Here is a 14,915-nt window from a genome sequence, read left to right on the forward strand (position 1 = left end):
TGTTCTGGGGGAATACATGCTTTATAACAAACAATAAACAAAAATTATATACAGAAGAGTTGAAAACAATTTTTACCATTTTTATAATATAAAAAAATAATATAATTTTATTTTGTGTGCTCTGAACAACAGCTTCAATTACATAAACCAAAAAGAAAAAAAACCTGGCAAACCTATAATGAAAATAAATCAGTCTATAAACATAATAGTTTATCATGGAGAAGCTAATTTCTTTACTGTCCCTTTTCTTCCTACATCTTGGTATTGCTCTTCTCTTCCTATTTTCAGGACATCATTGTCCAGAGAGTTACTGTCAAGTCATTCAATTTAAAACTGTCTCCCTATCATTTTTTTCTATCATCCTTTACAGTCTACGTACTTGCCCAAAGTTATAGTATTCATTTACTTGTTTATCAGTTTTTCCTCTACTAAAATGTGTTCTATGAGGGCAGGGATATCACCTTTCTAATTCATCATGATATCTGGTTCCCTGAACAGTTCCTGCCACAGAAAAATGTTGCTGAATAAATGAATAACTAAACAATAATTAACAATTGTTGGATACTTCTGTGTATTAGAAATGTTGAATGCATTATCTTAGTTCTCCCTAGAATCTTTTATTTTACAGGAACGGTGAGAAATTTACTCAATCTCACAGTTAGTAAATGACAGAGTCAAGATTTGAATCAGGGATGTTATCTCCTCATGAGTCCTTGGCATTCCATTGGACTTGGGAATCCACCAGAGCCTCTTTTTACATTTGTATATACTTATATGCATCTATGTATACATTTTTTAAATACCTTCTTTTTTGTTAATGTATACTTATTTATTTTGAGAGAGACTGGGAGAGTTTGAGCTAGGAGAGGCAGAGAGAGAGAACAGAATCCCAAGCAGGCTCCATACTCAGAGCTGCCTGATGCAGGGCTCTATCCCACGACCATGGGATCATGACTTGAGCCAAAATCAAGAGTTGGTTGCTTAACCAACTGAGCCATCCAGGTACCCCATGTCTTACGCATATATATTTTCAAGTAGGCTCTATGCTCAACATGGGGCTTGAACTCATGATCCTGAGATAGAGAGTTGTGGGCTCTGTTGAATGACCCAGCACGGTACCCCAGGGGTATGTAATTGTGTCATTTCAATTAAAATATACTGAAATGCTTATTGGGCATAATGTGTCAGAGATGCAATGGTGAGGCTGAAATGGAAGGTACCTGACTTCATGGAGCTTATATATTATGGCAGAAGACATTAGCTACTTGCATAATTAATTATCTAGTTACCATTATTTTAGTATCAGAAAGGATAACTTAAGGTATTTAGGACACTACATAACAGGAGAAGCTGACCTAGTCTGGGGATTTGGGAAAGTTTATATGAGGAAGCAACATTTGGGTTTCTACTCATCTTTCAGATTTCAACCCAAATGTCATGAGTATTCCAGATAGTAAAGTGAGTAAAATGCCCCATGGTAGAAGAACTTTTAAAATAAAGCTTTTATTATTATATGGATCTCTGAAATATAAAGAGTTAAAATTTCTGTAAGACTGTTATTATACCTGAGAAATGTATACTTATAAATATTTATTTATTTATTAAATAATAAATATTTATTTATTAAAATTTAGTAAAAATTAAAGCACTAAAATTTAAAATTTAGTCAAAATTTTGTCAAAATTAAAGCATCTAATGAAAATTGAAATGTTTCCAATTGTTTCCAAAATGTTCCTGCAGTTGATTTATTTACATAAGGATCTACCCAGGAGTCATAGACAACACTTGGTTGAATCATGTCTTAAATTCTTTAAAATATATAACTTTCACCACCTTTTTTTGCCTTGCAATATATTTGTATAAGAAACTGGGTCTTTTGTTCTATAGAATTGCCCATGTGTTGGATTTTCTGGGTTGCATCCCCATGGTGTTGTTTAACATGTTTGTCTGTATTTTCTGTGAAACTGGTAATTAGAGACTTGATCAGATTCAGGCTCAATTTTTTTCTTTCTTTCTTTCTTTCTTTCTTTCTTTCTTTCTTTCTTTCTTTCTTTCTTTCTTTCTTTTTTCTTTCTTTTTTGGCAGGACTACTTCATTGGTGCTGGGTATGTCTTACTGTATCAAAGCAGAAGACATATAAGCCTGGGGTATGTGGATGACTCAGTTGGTTAAGCGTCTGACTTAGGCTCAGGTCATGATCTCATGGTTTGTGGCTTCGAGCCCACATCAGACTCTCTGATGTGACCATGGAGCTGGCTTCGGAGCCTCTGTCCCTTTCTCTCTGCCCCTTCCCTACTCACTCTCTCTCTCAAAAGAAATAAACATTTAAAAAAATAAATAGAAATAAAAATAATATACATAAGTACAATTTCTTTGTATTATTATTCCTCCCCTTTCTTAGATAAAAGACACTTGTTTTTTTCCCCTCTTCTTTTTAAAGCTTAGCTGGTATATTCTGATGATTACTCTATAATAGTATATAGATATTATTTTTATTTTACAGTTGTATATTATTTAAGTATGCAAAATAACATAGTTTATTCAACCAGTCTTTTTATGATGGGCATATGTGTTGTTCTTTGTCTTTTGCCATTTCAAAGAATGCTGCCATTAATAGCCTGTACACTCAACTTTTTGAGCTTTGTTAGTGTTTCTCTGGGATAGAGTCCCCCTTTTTTTTTAAGTTTATTTATTTATTTTGAGAGAGAGAGTGAAAGTAAGTGGGGGAGGGAGGGACAAAGACAGAGGGAGAGAGAAAATCCCAAGCAGGCTCTGCCCCGTTAGCCCAGAGCCTGACACGAGGCTCAGTCTCATGTACTGCCAGATCAGGACCTGGGCCAAAATCAAGAGTTGGATGCTTAACCAACTGAATTACCCAGGTGCCCCTGGAGTAGATTCCTAAAAGTAGCATTATTGGGTTAAACACAAATCCATACATAACTGTGCTGAATTTTGCCAAATTCTCTTCCATACAGGTTATGTAATTTTGCATTCCCACTAGCAGTATATGATAGAATCTATTTCCCCACAGCCTTTCTACAGAGTATATTGTCAAACTTTTGGATTATACCCTTTCTGGTATGCAAGAAATAACAACTCCTTTTGTTATAAATTTGCATCGTTATTATGAGAATTCTTTAATATGTTGTAGGGCCCTTTAACTATCTATAAACCATCTGTTTATATTTCTCCTCCATTTTCCAAAAGGATTTTAGCTTTTTTAGAAGCTCTTTATGTATCAGGGATATTCATTCTTTGTGATAGAAGTTCCAACCATTATGATGTGAGGAATACATTCAATTTTTCTTTTTTCCACACAGCATCAATAATTAAGAATTGGAACATGGTAGGGTTTTTTGCAGTTGAAAAGAGATCAATGCAGACAGCATAGGTCAGTGGAAGAGTCATGAAAAATAAAGTCATGTAAGATTACATGATCTTACAGACTCTTACAGTCTAGATTTTAAATTTTGGTTTTTATCTGAATAGCAGTAAATAGGCATGAAGAGTAATATGAACCAGGGGATGTTTAAACAAACCTCCCTCAGCTGGGGGAAGTGATGGGTCAGTTTCTTTATCCAAATGGGAGACACTATAGAGATTATCTACTTGGTAGCCAAGACACAAGGGGAGTAACAGTGGGTAAGGTCCCAGGGTATGTAGCTGAATTTAAACTTGGAATATTATTCAAGTCCCAACATCTTTATTGATTTATTTTTTTAAGTTTTGACATCTTTAGTATTAAAAGATATGTAACTTATCTTGTTCCAATAGGGTTTCTGCAAGTATTGTTAAAATTTCAACTTCATCTGAACTGCAGTTGCTGTCTGCATGTATACCACCTGTAACATGTAAAACTACTCCCTCCTGTGGGAAGCAACACAACCTATAGCAGGTTTAAAAATTTCTTATGTAGCTATCTGGAACAGACCGAGTAGGTGTCCTATCACAGTAGGCTGTGCAGGGCACAAGCCATAAACTCAGCTTACTTTTGTTCTTGCCATCAATTGCAGTAATTAGCAACCATTCCACTTGTCAGCACTCTTCTACTGAATAATGCTTCTCCACACTGGGAGCTGAATCTTGCTGAATGACAAATTCAGTAAATATGTATCTCTAGCTTTGCTTTCCAGTGTATATTGTATAGATTACTGGGCTCCTCCCCTAAGAATAGGAAAAGATTTGAAGTTACCCTCAAGGGGTTAGGGAATTATATATCAATGTAATTAATTTAATTAATGTAAGTGTTAGTGTCTCTGTGAAGATAATGGCTTATAGGATCATAAAAACTCTGTTAGTGCCATCTAATTGGGAAAGGAAAAATGGTATGTATAGGAGGAAGTATAGTGTTAACTTTTAAGGGTCAGACATATAACTTGGGTCCTGGGAAGTGAGGTGAATTGGGACCTACTTCAGTTTGTAGATACTGAAATGAAACAATTTATTTGAACAATTCATTTGAAATGGAATAATTCGGTGCTAGGTGATAGATTAACACCAGGGGAAGAAGGTATAATCTGACTTTAAAAAACCCAACAAGACAAAAATAAAAACCCACTTCGATGTCTCTCTCTTGAATTTCAGAACATTTTTACTTTTACATTTTATTTTATTTATTTTTTAAAATGTTTATTTATTTATTTTGGGAGTGGCCTAGAGCAAGTGAATGAGGGAGGGACAGAGAAAGGAAAGGGAACGAAAATACCAAGTAGGCTCTGCGCTGTCAGCACAGAGCCCGATGCTCACAATTTCATGAATCATGAGATCGTGACCCGAGCCGAGATCAAGAAACGGACGCTCAACCGACTGAGCCATGCAGGTGCCCCTGAACATTTTAATTTTTTTAAAATCTTTTATTTTTTAAGTATTTATTTTGAGAGAGAGAGAAAGACAGCACACGTGCGGGAGGGGCAGAGAGAGAGAGGGAGAGACCAAATCCCAAGCAGGCTCTGGCACTGTCAATCCACAGCCTGATGTGGGGCTCGATTCCATGAACCGTGAGATCATGACCTGAGCCAAAATCAAGAGTCTGATGCTCAACCAACTGAGCAACCCAGGCACCCCTCAACATTTTTACTTTCTTATAAAGAAAAGGGTCTGACAAGAATAAGGGAGTATCCCCTGATCTTTGGCAAGAAATTCCTCTAAAACAGAGTAATGGAAAGATTACGATTTTAAAAGATCACTTGGGCTACTTTATGGTGAATGCATTAGATGAAAGCAAGAGTACAAGTGGGGATTCCAGTCTTCCAGGTGAGAAATAATGGTGGAAAGTAGATGGATTTGAGAAATTAATTGGGCATCAAGGGTAAAGAAGAGGAAGAATCAAAGATTATTATCAATTGTGGCTAGAGTTTTCCACAAAGGCCTTAAGTAGACGTAAGTGGAAAACCTTTAGGCTTTGCAGTACAGGCACAAGTAGGAGGGCTTGTCCTGATGCTGGCACAATAAGAAAGTCAAGGCCTATAACCTTTTCATTACACCAGGTTGACATGGCACACCAAATGCACCGATACTGATACAAAGCAACGTGTTCCCACTTCAGTAATCTTCCAATCTAGAGAAACTTTAACTTATTGTGGCCACTGTGCCCACCATACATGAAACACTCCTTTATGAGCTACAAGGGAACCAATGGGAAGATGAGTCTACCTAACAATTTAACTCAATTTTACCCTTTACTCAGCTGATTTGCTGCTTGAGAAGTAAAAGTACCTGAGTGTTCAAGTTGTCATTTGTACCTACCCTCAAACTTTCAGCTTGAGCACTTGACTAGGTAGCTGGTGTTTTGCAATCTGAGATGGGTAACACAGTAGAGGAGGACCAGGCTTTTTATTTTGTTGTTGTTATTATAATTGCTGTTGTTACAGTTGTAGGAGAGGTAAACAAAATAAGTTTGGTTTTGGATATGGATTTTAAGGTCACTTTGATACTCCACATGGAAACAGGAACTAGGCAATTGAATATATGGGTCCAGATACTCGAAGAAAGTTGTGAGCTAAAGATAAAAGTGTTAGAATCCTCAGCTCAATAGAAAGAAATCAAAATTATGGGCATGAATGAGATCACCCAGGGAGAGACTATAGTTAGAAGAGGGACAAGAACTGAAACCCTAAAGAAAACTCGTATTTGTTAAGGACAGCGAGGAAGCTGAGAAGGCAGAAATATACGTTTATATATATATATATATATACATATATACATATATATATATATATATATATATATATATGGCAGAACAGATAAGAGAAGCATGGTGTCTGAATATGAAGAGGAAGACCATTTCAAGGAGAACATGATTAACAGTGTCAAATGCTACTGAGTCCTGTAAAATGAAAACTGTCCACTGGATTTTACAGCCAAAAGTTATTGATGGCCTTGGTGAAAGTTGTTTTGGTAGAGTGGTGGTAGCTAAAGTCAGAAATTGTTTTAAGAGTGTCTGTGAAGTGAGGAGAAGGCACCAAATATAGATAACCCTTGAGAAATTTAACCTTGAGAGGATGGAGAAGGATTAAAAGGAACATTTTAGGAAGCCAGAAAAGAGAGCAAAGCAATAAATGTATACGTTATGAACATTTAATTCCACAAGTATTTACTTCTGTAAGCATTTATGGATCACATGAAAGGCACAGGGAGGGAACTGAGAATTGAGAGATGTACAGGAAACAGTCCTTCTCCTCTAGGTACTCAAAGTTTAATAGGGGAGAGACACAGAAAAACAATTATGTATATAGACAGTGTAATAATAGATATATTGGATTTAGTAGCAGCATAGCAGTGGAAGTGGGAGTGTAGGTTTATCAAGAAGGAGATAAGGGAAGATGTTAGAAGTAACACTTAGGGGTGCCTGGGTGGCTCAGTCAGTTAAGCATCTCTGTCTTGATTTTGGCTCAGGTCATGATCTCGTGGTTCCTGAGATGGAGACCCTCAGTTTGGCTCTGCACTGAAGTCATGAAGCCTGCTTGGGATTCTCTCTCTCCCTCTCTCTCTATCCCTACCCTGGTTTCACCACCTCTCTTTCTCAAAATAAATAAATTTAAAAAAAGAAGTAATACTTAAATTGAGTTATGAGTTCTTAAGTGTTTGCAAGGATGACTATGAGCAAGACATTCTAGACAGAGAAATATGCATAGTTTATAGGAAACTACATAAGCCTCTATTTTTTAAAATTTTATTAAGTGTTTCTTTGAGAGAGAGGACGAGTGTGGGAGGGGCAGAGAGAGGGAGATAAGAGAATCCCAAGCAATTTTTATCTTGCTTGAGCAGAGCCAGACTTGGGGCTCAGTTTCATGAACCTTGAGATCATGATCTGAGCCGAAATCAAGGGTCAGTTGCTTATCCAATTGAGCCACCCAGGTGCCCTCGAAATTACACACAGCCTTTAAAGAGGGGTTCTTGGAATCAAACTGCCTGGATATAAATCCTGCCTCCAACATTACCAGCTCTATGACTTTGGGTCACCAAGTAAGCATTGCAAAGCTTCAAATTCATTACCTATAAAACGAAGGCTGATAATTCCTATTGCGTAGAATTTTAGGGAGCTTTTAAAGCTCCCTAGCACTGAATTCAGTAGCAGGTACATAGGAAATATTCAATACATATTAACTTTATTTACTGTAGGATCTGAGATGCAAAAAGAGTGGTAAAGTATGAAGCTACAAAAGTTAATCAGGAACCAGATCATGATAGATTTGTCAGGAAAAGTCCACACTGTGCCCAGCATGAATTAAAACAAACCAGTACAATTATTAGAAAACAAACTGAAGTCAGGCTTAATTCTACTAAAAAAAAGTCTTCAGGAAGCATCTTAATTATAATCTCCTGTTAATGAAGCCTGAGGCAACAGGTATGAACAAGTACCTTACAGGATACTAATTAGGAAGCTGAGATTGTTAACCTCTAATTGTGTAATTTGCAAATATATTTTTACATTACAACATCTTGTAATACAAAACATTATTTTCCATTAAGATTGTTGCAAACCTTCAATTTTCTAATTTTTTTCTTTTTAGGTTTTAGTTGTTTTTTTTTTTTAATGAATTGGTAGCGTGGTAATACTTTGATTTCAGTAAAAAATCTATTTCAAATCTACCACCCAAACAAAACATACCGAAATGAACTGGTCACATAGTGTCTGTCGCTCACCATGAGAGTTTTGTAAGGGCATTTTAAGAGTAGTTAGATTGCACAGAAAGCTGCAGTAGGATCTAAGGAAATCTACCTGGGAGCTGTGGCTTTCTAGCCTTTAGTCATAGTTTGAATGGATAGTTTTCTGTACTCCAAAAAGTCAGTGATTAATATTTAAAATTTTTATTCTGAGGAAGCCTTTTTCTTTTCCCTTTGGAAGTTCAACTTCTCACTTAATGTGAACAACATTCCCTCTATAGAAGGATTTGCTGCCTTAGAAAAATTTTTTAATGTTTATTTATTTTTGACAGAGAGAGAGACAAAGCATGAGAGGGGAAGGGGCAGAAAGAGAGAGGGAAACATAGAATCCAAAGCAGGCTCCAGGCTTTGAGCTGTCAGCACATAGTCCTACAAGGGGCTTGAACTCCCAAACCGCGAGATCGTGACCTGAAGTCTGTTAACCTACTGAGCCACCCAGGCGCCCCTTTAAGATTTTATTTTTAAGTAATCTCCACATTCAATGTGGGGCTCCAACTCACAACTGGAGATCAACAGTCACACGCTGCACCCTCAGGGCCAGCCTGGCACCCGGACCTGTTCAGTGTTTTCAAAGTTAAAGTTATATTGGCTTAAACAAACAAACAATCTTCATTTGGGAATTTTCCATTCCTGATGAATCCGGGGGTAAAATCTTTCTACTGGCATTGTTAATGGTGATTTTGGTATTTGATATGGCATGTGCCGTTAATGCTGTTTTTGATATTTGGTATGGAGTGATTTGTGTTACATCCTGTGCAGTGTGCCTTAATTTCCCTAATTTTTCTCTGATGGTCTGAGCCTATAGATTATGCCTCTTTTTTTGCATGTTTATGTATATATATAATTGGGTTGATTGTTCAAGATGTTTAATTAATCTCATCTAGTTGGTTTCTCGCAGTTGACTAGAAATTTCACAGGGTAGGAGGTCCTGAACTCCTGCCAGTAAAGTAGGTCTTATCTTTAGGCTTGTCTGCGCTTATTAAGCACACTGACCTGATCTAAGAAGGCAGGGCAGACTTCTTCAAGCAGTGGCTTTGGATTTCAAAGTTTTGTTTTTTTCCCCCAAGACCTAACCAGTAACATCTACAACCCAGTACACGTGTATATGACTGACTAAAAAAATGTTGCTAAAGAAGACTTATTTGACTACCCGAGATATCCCTGAAATTTCTTACTCTCCTTCGTATAAAACAAAAACTACACGCCGTCCAGGTAGAAACCAGCTAACCAGACTTTATGAACCACTAACGGGTAAAGGCCGATGGCAATCGCTCCTCTAGCACTCCCCGCCGCTACCCCTTCCGTTATACCCTTCGAGAATAAGTCCTTGCAGCTGGGAAGGCGGCGACCAGTGAAGTCACGGAGCCGAACCAGCGCTTCGTCCCTGAAGGACGCAGTCAGGTCGCCTTCAGGGAAGCAGCCTCGGCTCGGTGGATGATGCAGGGCTCGACCTATTTCCCTGCCCTCTGGCTTCCTCGAAGTCCGTCCCGCCCCCTCCATCTGCTCTCCGTGAATGTAAGTTCTCCCCTACAAAGTGCGCCGAGCGCCGAATGATCGATGTTTCCTCCACGCCCCGAAAGCCGCCATTTTGGGGGGAGGAAAATACAATTAGGGGTGGCAGAGGCTCCACGGGATGCTGACTGGCTTTTGCTTCTCTTACCAGCACTGTGGGACCGGGGTAGAAGAATCCACCGGGACCACTCCTCCGGCTGCCTCTCCGGAATGAGGCTTCAGCGCCCGCGCGGGACAGCCCCCTTACTCATCCGAGAGTGAGTGGCAACCATCGGCGCGGCGCGCCATAGCGCGCCCTCCACTGTCAGTTACCCCGCGCGCTCCCGGCAGCGCGCGCCGCTCCCCGCGCGCTCCCGCCCCTCCCCCGCCGGGCTTGGAGCTCGGCGCAGACTCGTTTGTTTGTTTCTGCAGGAGCCCAAGGAGAGGCCGAAGCCGAGAAAGATGCCTGGGAAGCTGAAGGTGAAAATCGTGGCCGGGCGCCATTTGCCAGTGATGGACCGAGCTAGTGACCTGACTGATGCCTTCGTGGAGGTTGGTGCAAGGTCCTGCCCCTCAAAGCACAGGGAGTGCCAAGCCCTGTGAAGGATCCTACCCACCTCACCCCCAGCTCTTCAGCCCATTCTCATTTCGACTGGCGTCCTTTGTGCGGTGCTTGTCCAGCCGTCCCTTGAGGGCTGACTGACGAGATTGCAGCCCATGTGATGGGTGCAGCGCTCACAGGCGTCTGTGGCGCGCCGCGCGGGGAGGCAGTTACTGCTCTGCATGCTGGGGTGACCCTGATGTCAGGACTCATAACAGGCCACCTGCCAGTCAGGAAGCGATCCTGAGGCGTGGCCGCTCAGCCACCGAAACTCACACACACGTACATTCTTCTGTTTAGGAGGGTGGCTTCTGACGCCGAAGTGATGGAGATCACGTTAAAAATGTAGATACAGTCCGTTATGGGCACTTGGAGACCTAGAAGGCGTGGCGATCCACCCCTTAGCATAACATTCTCTGAATCATCAGTGTTAAGTTAAAACACAGCTGGAAAGCTTTCTGCTCTTGTAGAGACTGGTAGGTCTGATGAGCTGTTTTAGGGTAATTTAGTGCCTTGAGGTAGGAAGCCAATTAAGTGCCATGGATTTAAATTGCAAAATTGCTTTTTAAGTCAGATGATTAGTTTAAAGCTCATGCAAATTAGCACAGGCCTAGGGCCCGGAAGGTAATAACCCAAAGTCTGAAAGAAGCCAAGTAAAAATTGTAGTGAAAGTTGACATGATGAGCCAGAGCATTAGAATAATAATCATTTGGGCTATTAATGCTTAGAGTTGATAGCTACAGGATAATATACAACCTGATTTCATATCAATATAAAATATTCTTTTCTTTAAAAAAATTTTTTTTTAATGTTTACTTTTTGTTTTTGAGAGAGAAAGAGAGCGAGCGCGCGCGTGAATGGGGGAGGGGCAGAGAGGGAGGGAGACACAATCTGAAGCAGGCTCCAGGCTCAGCACAGAGCCCCACCCAAGGCTCATACCAACCAGCGTGGGATCATGACCTAAGCCAAAGTCGATGCTTAACCCGACTGAGAGCCACCCAGGCACCCCTAAGTATAAAGTATTCTTGATGTTCCCTAAAGGTTTTCTGACTTAATAATTGCAGTTTTTCCTCCCAAACATTGGTATAGTTATTCTTTTTTTTTTTTTTTTTCAACGTTTCTTATTTATTTTTGGGACAGAGAGAGACAGAGCATGAACGGGGGAGGGGCAGAGAGAGAGGGAGACACAGAATCGGAAACAGGCCCCAGGCTCCGAGCCATCAGCCCAGAGCCTGACGCGGGGCTCGAACTCACGGACCGCGAGATCGTGACCTGGCTGAAGTCGGACGCTTAACCGACTGCGCCACCCAGGCGCCCCTGGTATAGTTATTCTTAATCCCAACTTCATTTTCATTTGAGAAAACATGTTGTGTGTGTTCTTGGGTCAGCTGTTAGGTAATGGAGATTCACAAATTACCAAAGCATAGTCTTTGCTTTTAGGTAGCTCAGAGACTGACCCATATAGTTGAGGTTAATAACTAATAGCTAACATTTGTTGAGTCTCATTATTGCCAGGTTTTTGTTAAGTACTTTTTAATTCTTATTACAACAGTCCTGCTATTATATTATTATCCCATATTACAGTTAAGGTAACTGAGGCCTAGGAACAGTAAATAATTTGCCTAAGATTTCTTAACCATGTAAATAGCCTTGTGGTCTGTTCTCTTAACCACTGTGCTAACATTGCCTCTCTGGACAAGGTGATGAGTGTTGTCGAATATGGAAACTTCATTCTGTCTCTGAAGGTTTAGGAAGTCTTACTAAGAAAATGACATTTGAGCTGAACCTTGAAGGATACTCAGGATGTTACCAGACAGAAGGAACGTCAAAGGCACAGGATGGGATACATGGTATGTTCAGGGAACTATCTTAGTTTGGGATGTGTCTGGGAGTAAAAGGGAATATGTGAGTAGTGGAGGTTGTGGGGGATGAGCCTGGAAAGGTAGGTTGGTGCCAAATCTTGTTTTCTGTACTGAATAATTTTCCTTTATAAGCAGGGGTAAGCAAAGAGAACTTTTTTTAAATGTTTTTTTTTGAGAGAGAGAGACAGAGTGTGAGTAGGGGAGAGGCAGAGAGAGAGGGAGACACAGAATCCGAAGCAGGCTCCAGGCTCTGAGCTGTCGGCACAGAGCCCGATGCGGGGCTCGAACTCATGAACTGTGAGATCATGACCTGAGCTGAAGTTGGTGGCTTAACTGACTGAGCCACCAGGCACCCCGCAAAGAGAACTTTTTAAGCAGAATTGAAATAAGGTGATGTTTGTATTAGGTTGTTTATAGGATGACTTGTATGATAATGTTATTGATGAACTAGACAAGTGAGAGTTGAGGCAGGGAGATCAGTTAAGAAGGTGGTAAAATTATCCAGGCAGTATGTGCATGTTGAGAATGGCTATGGGAACCAACTAGAGGAGAAAGACTTAAGGGACATTTCCTAGGTAAAATAATGCCTTGGGAATCAATGGTTTTGCTGGTAAGGGAGGGGTTGGATTTAAGGGTGACTTATTAATTCCTTTTTCCAGCAAATACTTAATAAGTGCTATTTGCCAGGTCCAGTGCTAGTCACTGGTGTAGCTGATGCGTACGTAATAGTGAACAAAATAGACTTCGTTCCTGCTTTTATGGAGTTTATATTTTGGTGGAAGAGACAGACATTAAAAAGCAAAGAAATGATTAAATATGGAACTGTGATGAGTGATATGAAAGCAATAGAGAGTAGCAAGGAACATCTGTTTTAGATTGGGTAATTGGGGGAGACCTCAAAGGAAGTGTCCATCAGAAGACATGCTGGATGAGAAGGAGCCAGCTGCTTAGGGAGTGTATTAGGAAGTGAAGGGAGATGTGTATGACTGGCGTATAGTGAGTAAAGGAGAAAATGGTGTAAGATAAAGTTGTAGAGTTAGTCAAGGAGCCAATCGTTCAGGATCTTAGAGGCCGTGATTGGGAGTATGGATTTTATTCCAAATTCTGTAGTAAGCGGCTGTTGAGATGAGTACTCTTTTTTACTACCTGTAGTATGAACTGAAAAGAGAAATAACTGAAAAGAGAAAGCTATTTGGAAGCAAATAGCTAATTACGAGATTCTATAATAGTTCAAAAAAGAGAAGATGGGAGCCAAAATGTTGGTTTGGTAATAGAAGTGGATGGATTCCAGATACACCGTGAAGAGGGATTCTAGAGGATTTATTGGTCGACTGGAGTAGGGGACCAGGGAAAGGGAAACTAAAAGATGACTCTTAGTTTTCTGGAATTTTGGGGGTAATTTTCTGAGACTCCATGGGATTGATAGAGATTGATTGAGTAGGTGAAGAGTCAGTTTCCGTCGAGGTGTGTTAAGTTTGAGACGTCTTTAAGAACTTTAATTGGAGTTGTCAGTGAGGAAGTTAGATTTCTGAGTGTGGTGTTTAGAAGAGAGGTGTGAGTTAGAAATGAGCTCATACAGGCCAGTGCTTTTCTATTCTAAGACCCAGTACCCACTTTATATAGCACGTGTTTTGAAATCCACTCTTTACTACGCTGGCATGATATTTGTAGCTGATGTAAACAATCCTTACAATTAAAAATCAATATATTGCTCTAAGTATAGTATGATAAGAGACTTTTTAAAATTTGTATTTCAATATGGAAGTACTTGTTCATGAACATAGTAGAAGATGCAAAGTAATCAGATTGAGAACATGAATATTTATTAAGCCTTTGTATATACCCATCACTGTACTGAGTATAATACAATGTGCTGGGGATATAGCAGTGGATTAGACAAAAATTTCTTTAATCATGGAACTCACATTTTAGTGAGAGGAGGGAATTCATAAAGAAGATCATTAAAGAAAAGATAAACTCTGTTAAATAGCGAGAATATGGAGAAAATAAAGCAAGGATACAAGAGAGGGAGTGCCTCACTTTGTATAAAAATCATATGAATCTGACTCCGTAGAGAGTGAGACAGTTGTGCAGTCTTGACATCTCAGATGGCCTTCATTGCTATCTGATCTTTCAAAGTAGTCAACTCATGGGAAAAAGCAGAATTTTCTCTTAATTTACACGTTGGTTTTATTTCTTGACAATTATGTATATGAAAACTCCATTACAGTACTTTTATCTGTAGAATGAGATGGGTTTTTAATCCTTTGTGACTGTCTGGTAGGACATTTGAAAGTCATGAGACAAGTCTTCATTGTAGGGGACTATTTCTTGCATTGCAGGACACCTACCTTCTCTGGTCCTTCCTCCTAAATATTACTATTGTTCCCCACAAAAACACCCATAGAAATTTCTAAAATTCCCTTAGGAGTTGGTTCTGTTCCTTTTTTTAAACCTCTGAATGAGGAGAGAGAGAAGAATGGATCCTTGAAAAAACTTGATATTAAATGTCTATTAGAGGAGGGGGACCAGGGGAAGAAAACAGAAATTATCAGCCAGTTGGGGGAGAGAAAAATCAGGAAAGTAATGTCTGAAAAGGCAACAGGGGAAGTTTCTGGAAAGAGGAAGCCCTCAACCATTTAAATGGCACTGAGGAGGTCAAGTAAAGAGGACAGAGAAATCACTGTATTGGACAATATGGAGGTTGTTACTGATGCCAACAAGAGGAATGTGAAGGAAGCCCATATTGTAATGAGTTAAAGAGGGTTAACAAGGGGTACAAGGGAGGTGAGGAA

The 14,915-nt window shown here is 39.7% G+C and overlaps 1 protein-coding gene and 1 long non-coding RNA gene across 24 annotated transcripts in view; one reads left to right on the forward strand and one right to left on the reverse strand.

The window, feature by feature from the left end:
* LOC109268736 (uncharacterized) overlaps positions 1-9,939 on the reverse strand; it is a 45,476-nt gene extending 35,537 nt beyond the window's left edge. Inside the window, exon 1 of the long non-coding RNA XR_008419606.1 lies at positions 9,827-9,939. This is a non-coding gene — a long non-coding RNA (uncharacterized LOC109268736). The remainder of the gene's footprint in view (positions 1-9,826) is intronic.
* Positions 9,822-14,915, forward strand: part of C2CD5 (C2 calcium dependent domain containing 5) — a 100,755-nt gene continuing 95,661 nt past the window's right edge. For all 23 annotated transcript variants that reach the window (XM_053895472.1, XM_053895476.1, XM_053895474.1 and 20 more), the window contains exons 1-2: positions 9,822-9,935; positions 10,090-10,209. In XM_053895472.1, coding sequence (XP_053751447.1) covers positions 10,120-10,209 — 90 coding nt within the window. In that variant the 5' untranslated portion in view covers positions 9,822-9,935; positions 10,090-10,119. The remainder of the gene's footprint in view (positions 9,936-10,089; positions 10,210-14,915) is intronic.

The sequence above is a fragment of the Panthera pardus genome, unplaced genomic scaffold (assembly GCF_024362965.1).
Source record: "Panthera pardus isolate Hobbes unplaced genomic scaffold, ASM2436296v1 HiC_scaffold_6, whole genome shotgun sequence".
NCBI lineage: Eukaryota > Metazoa > Chordata > Mammalia > Carnivora > Felidae > Panthera > Panthera pardus.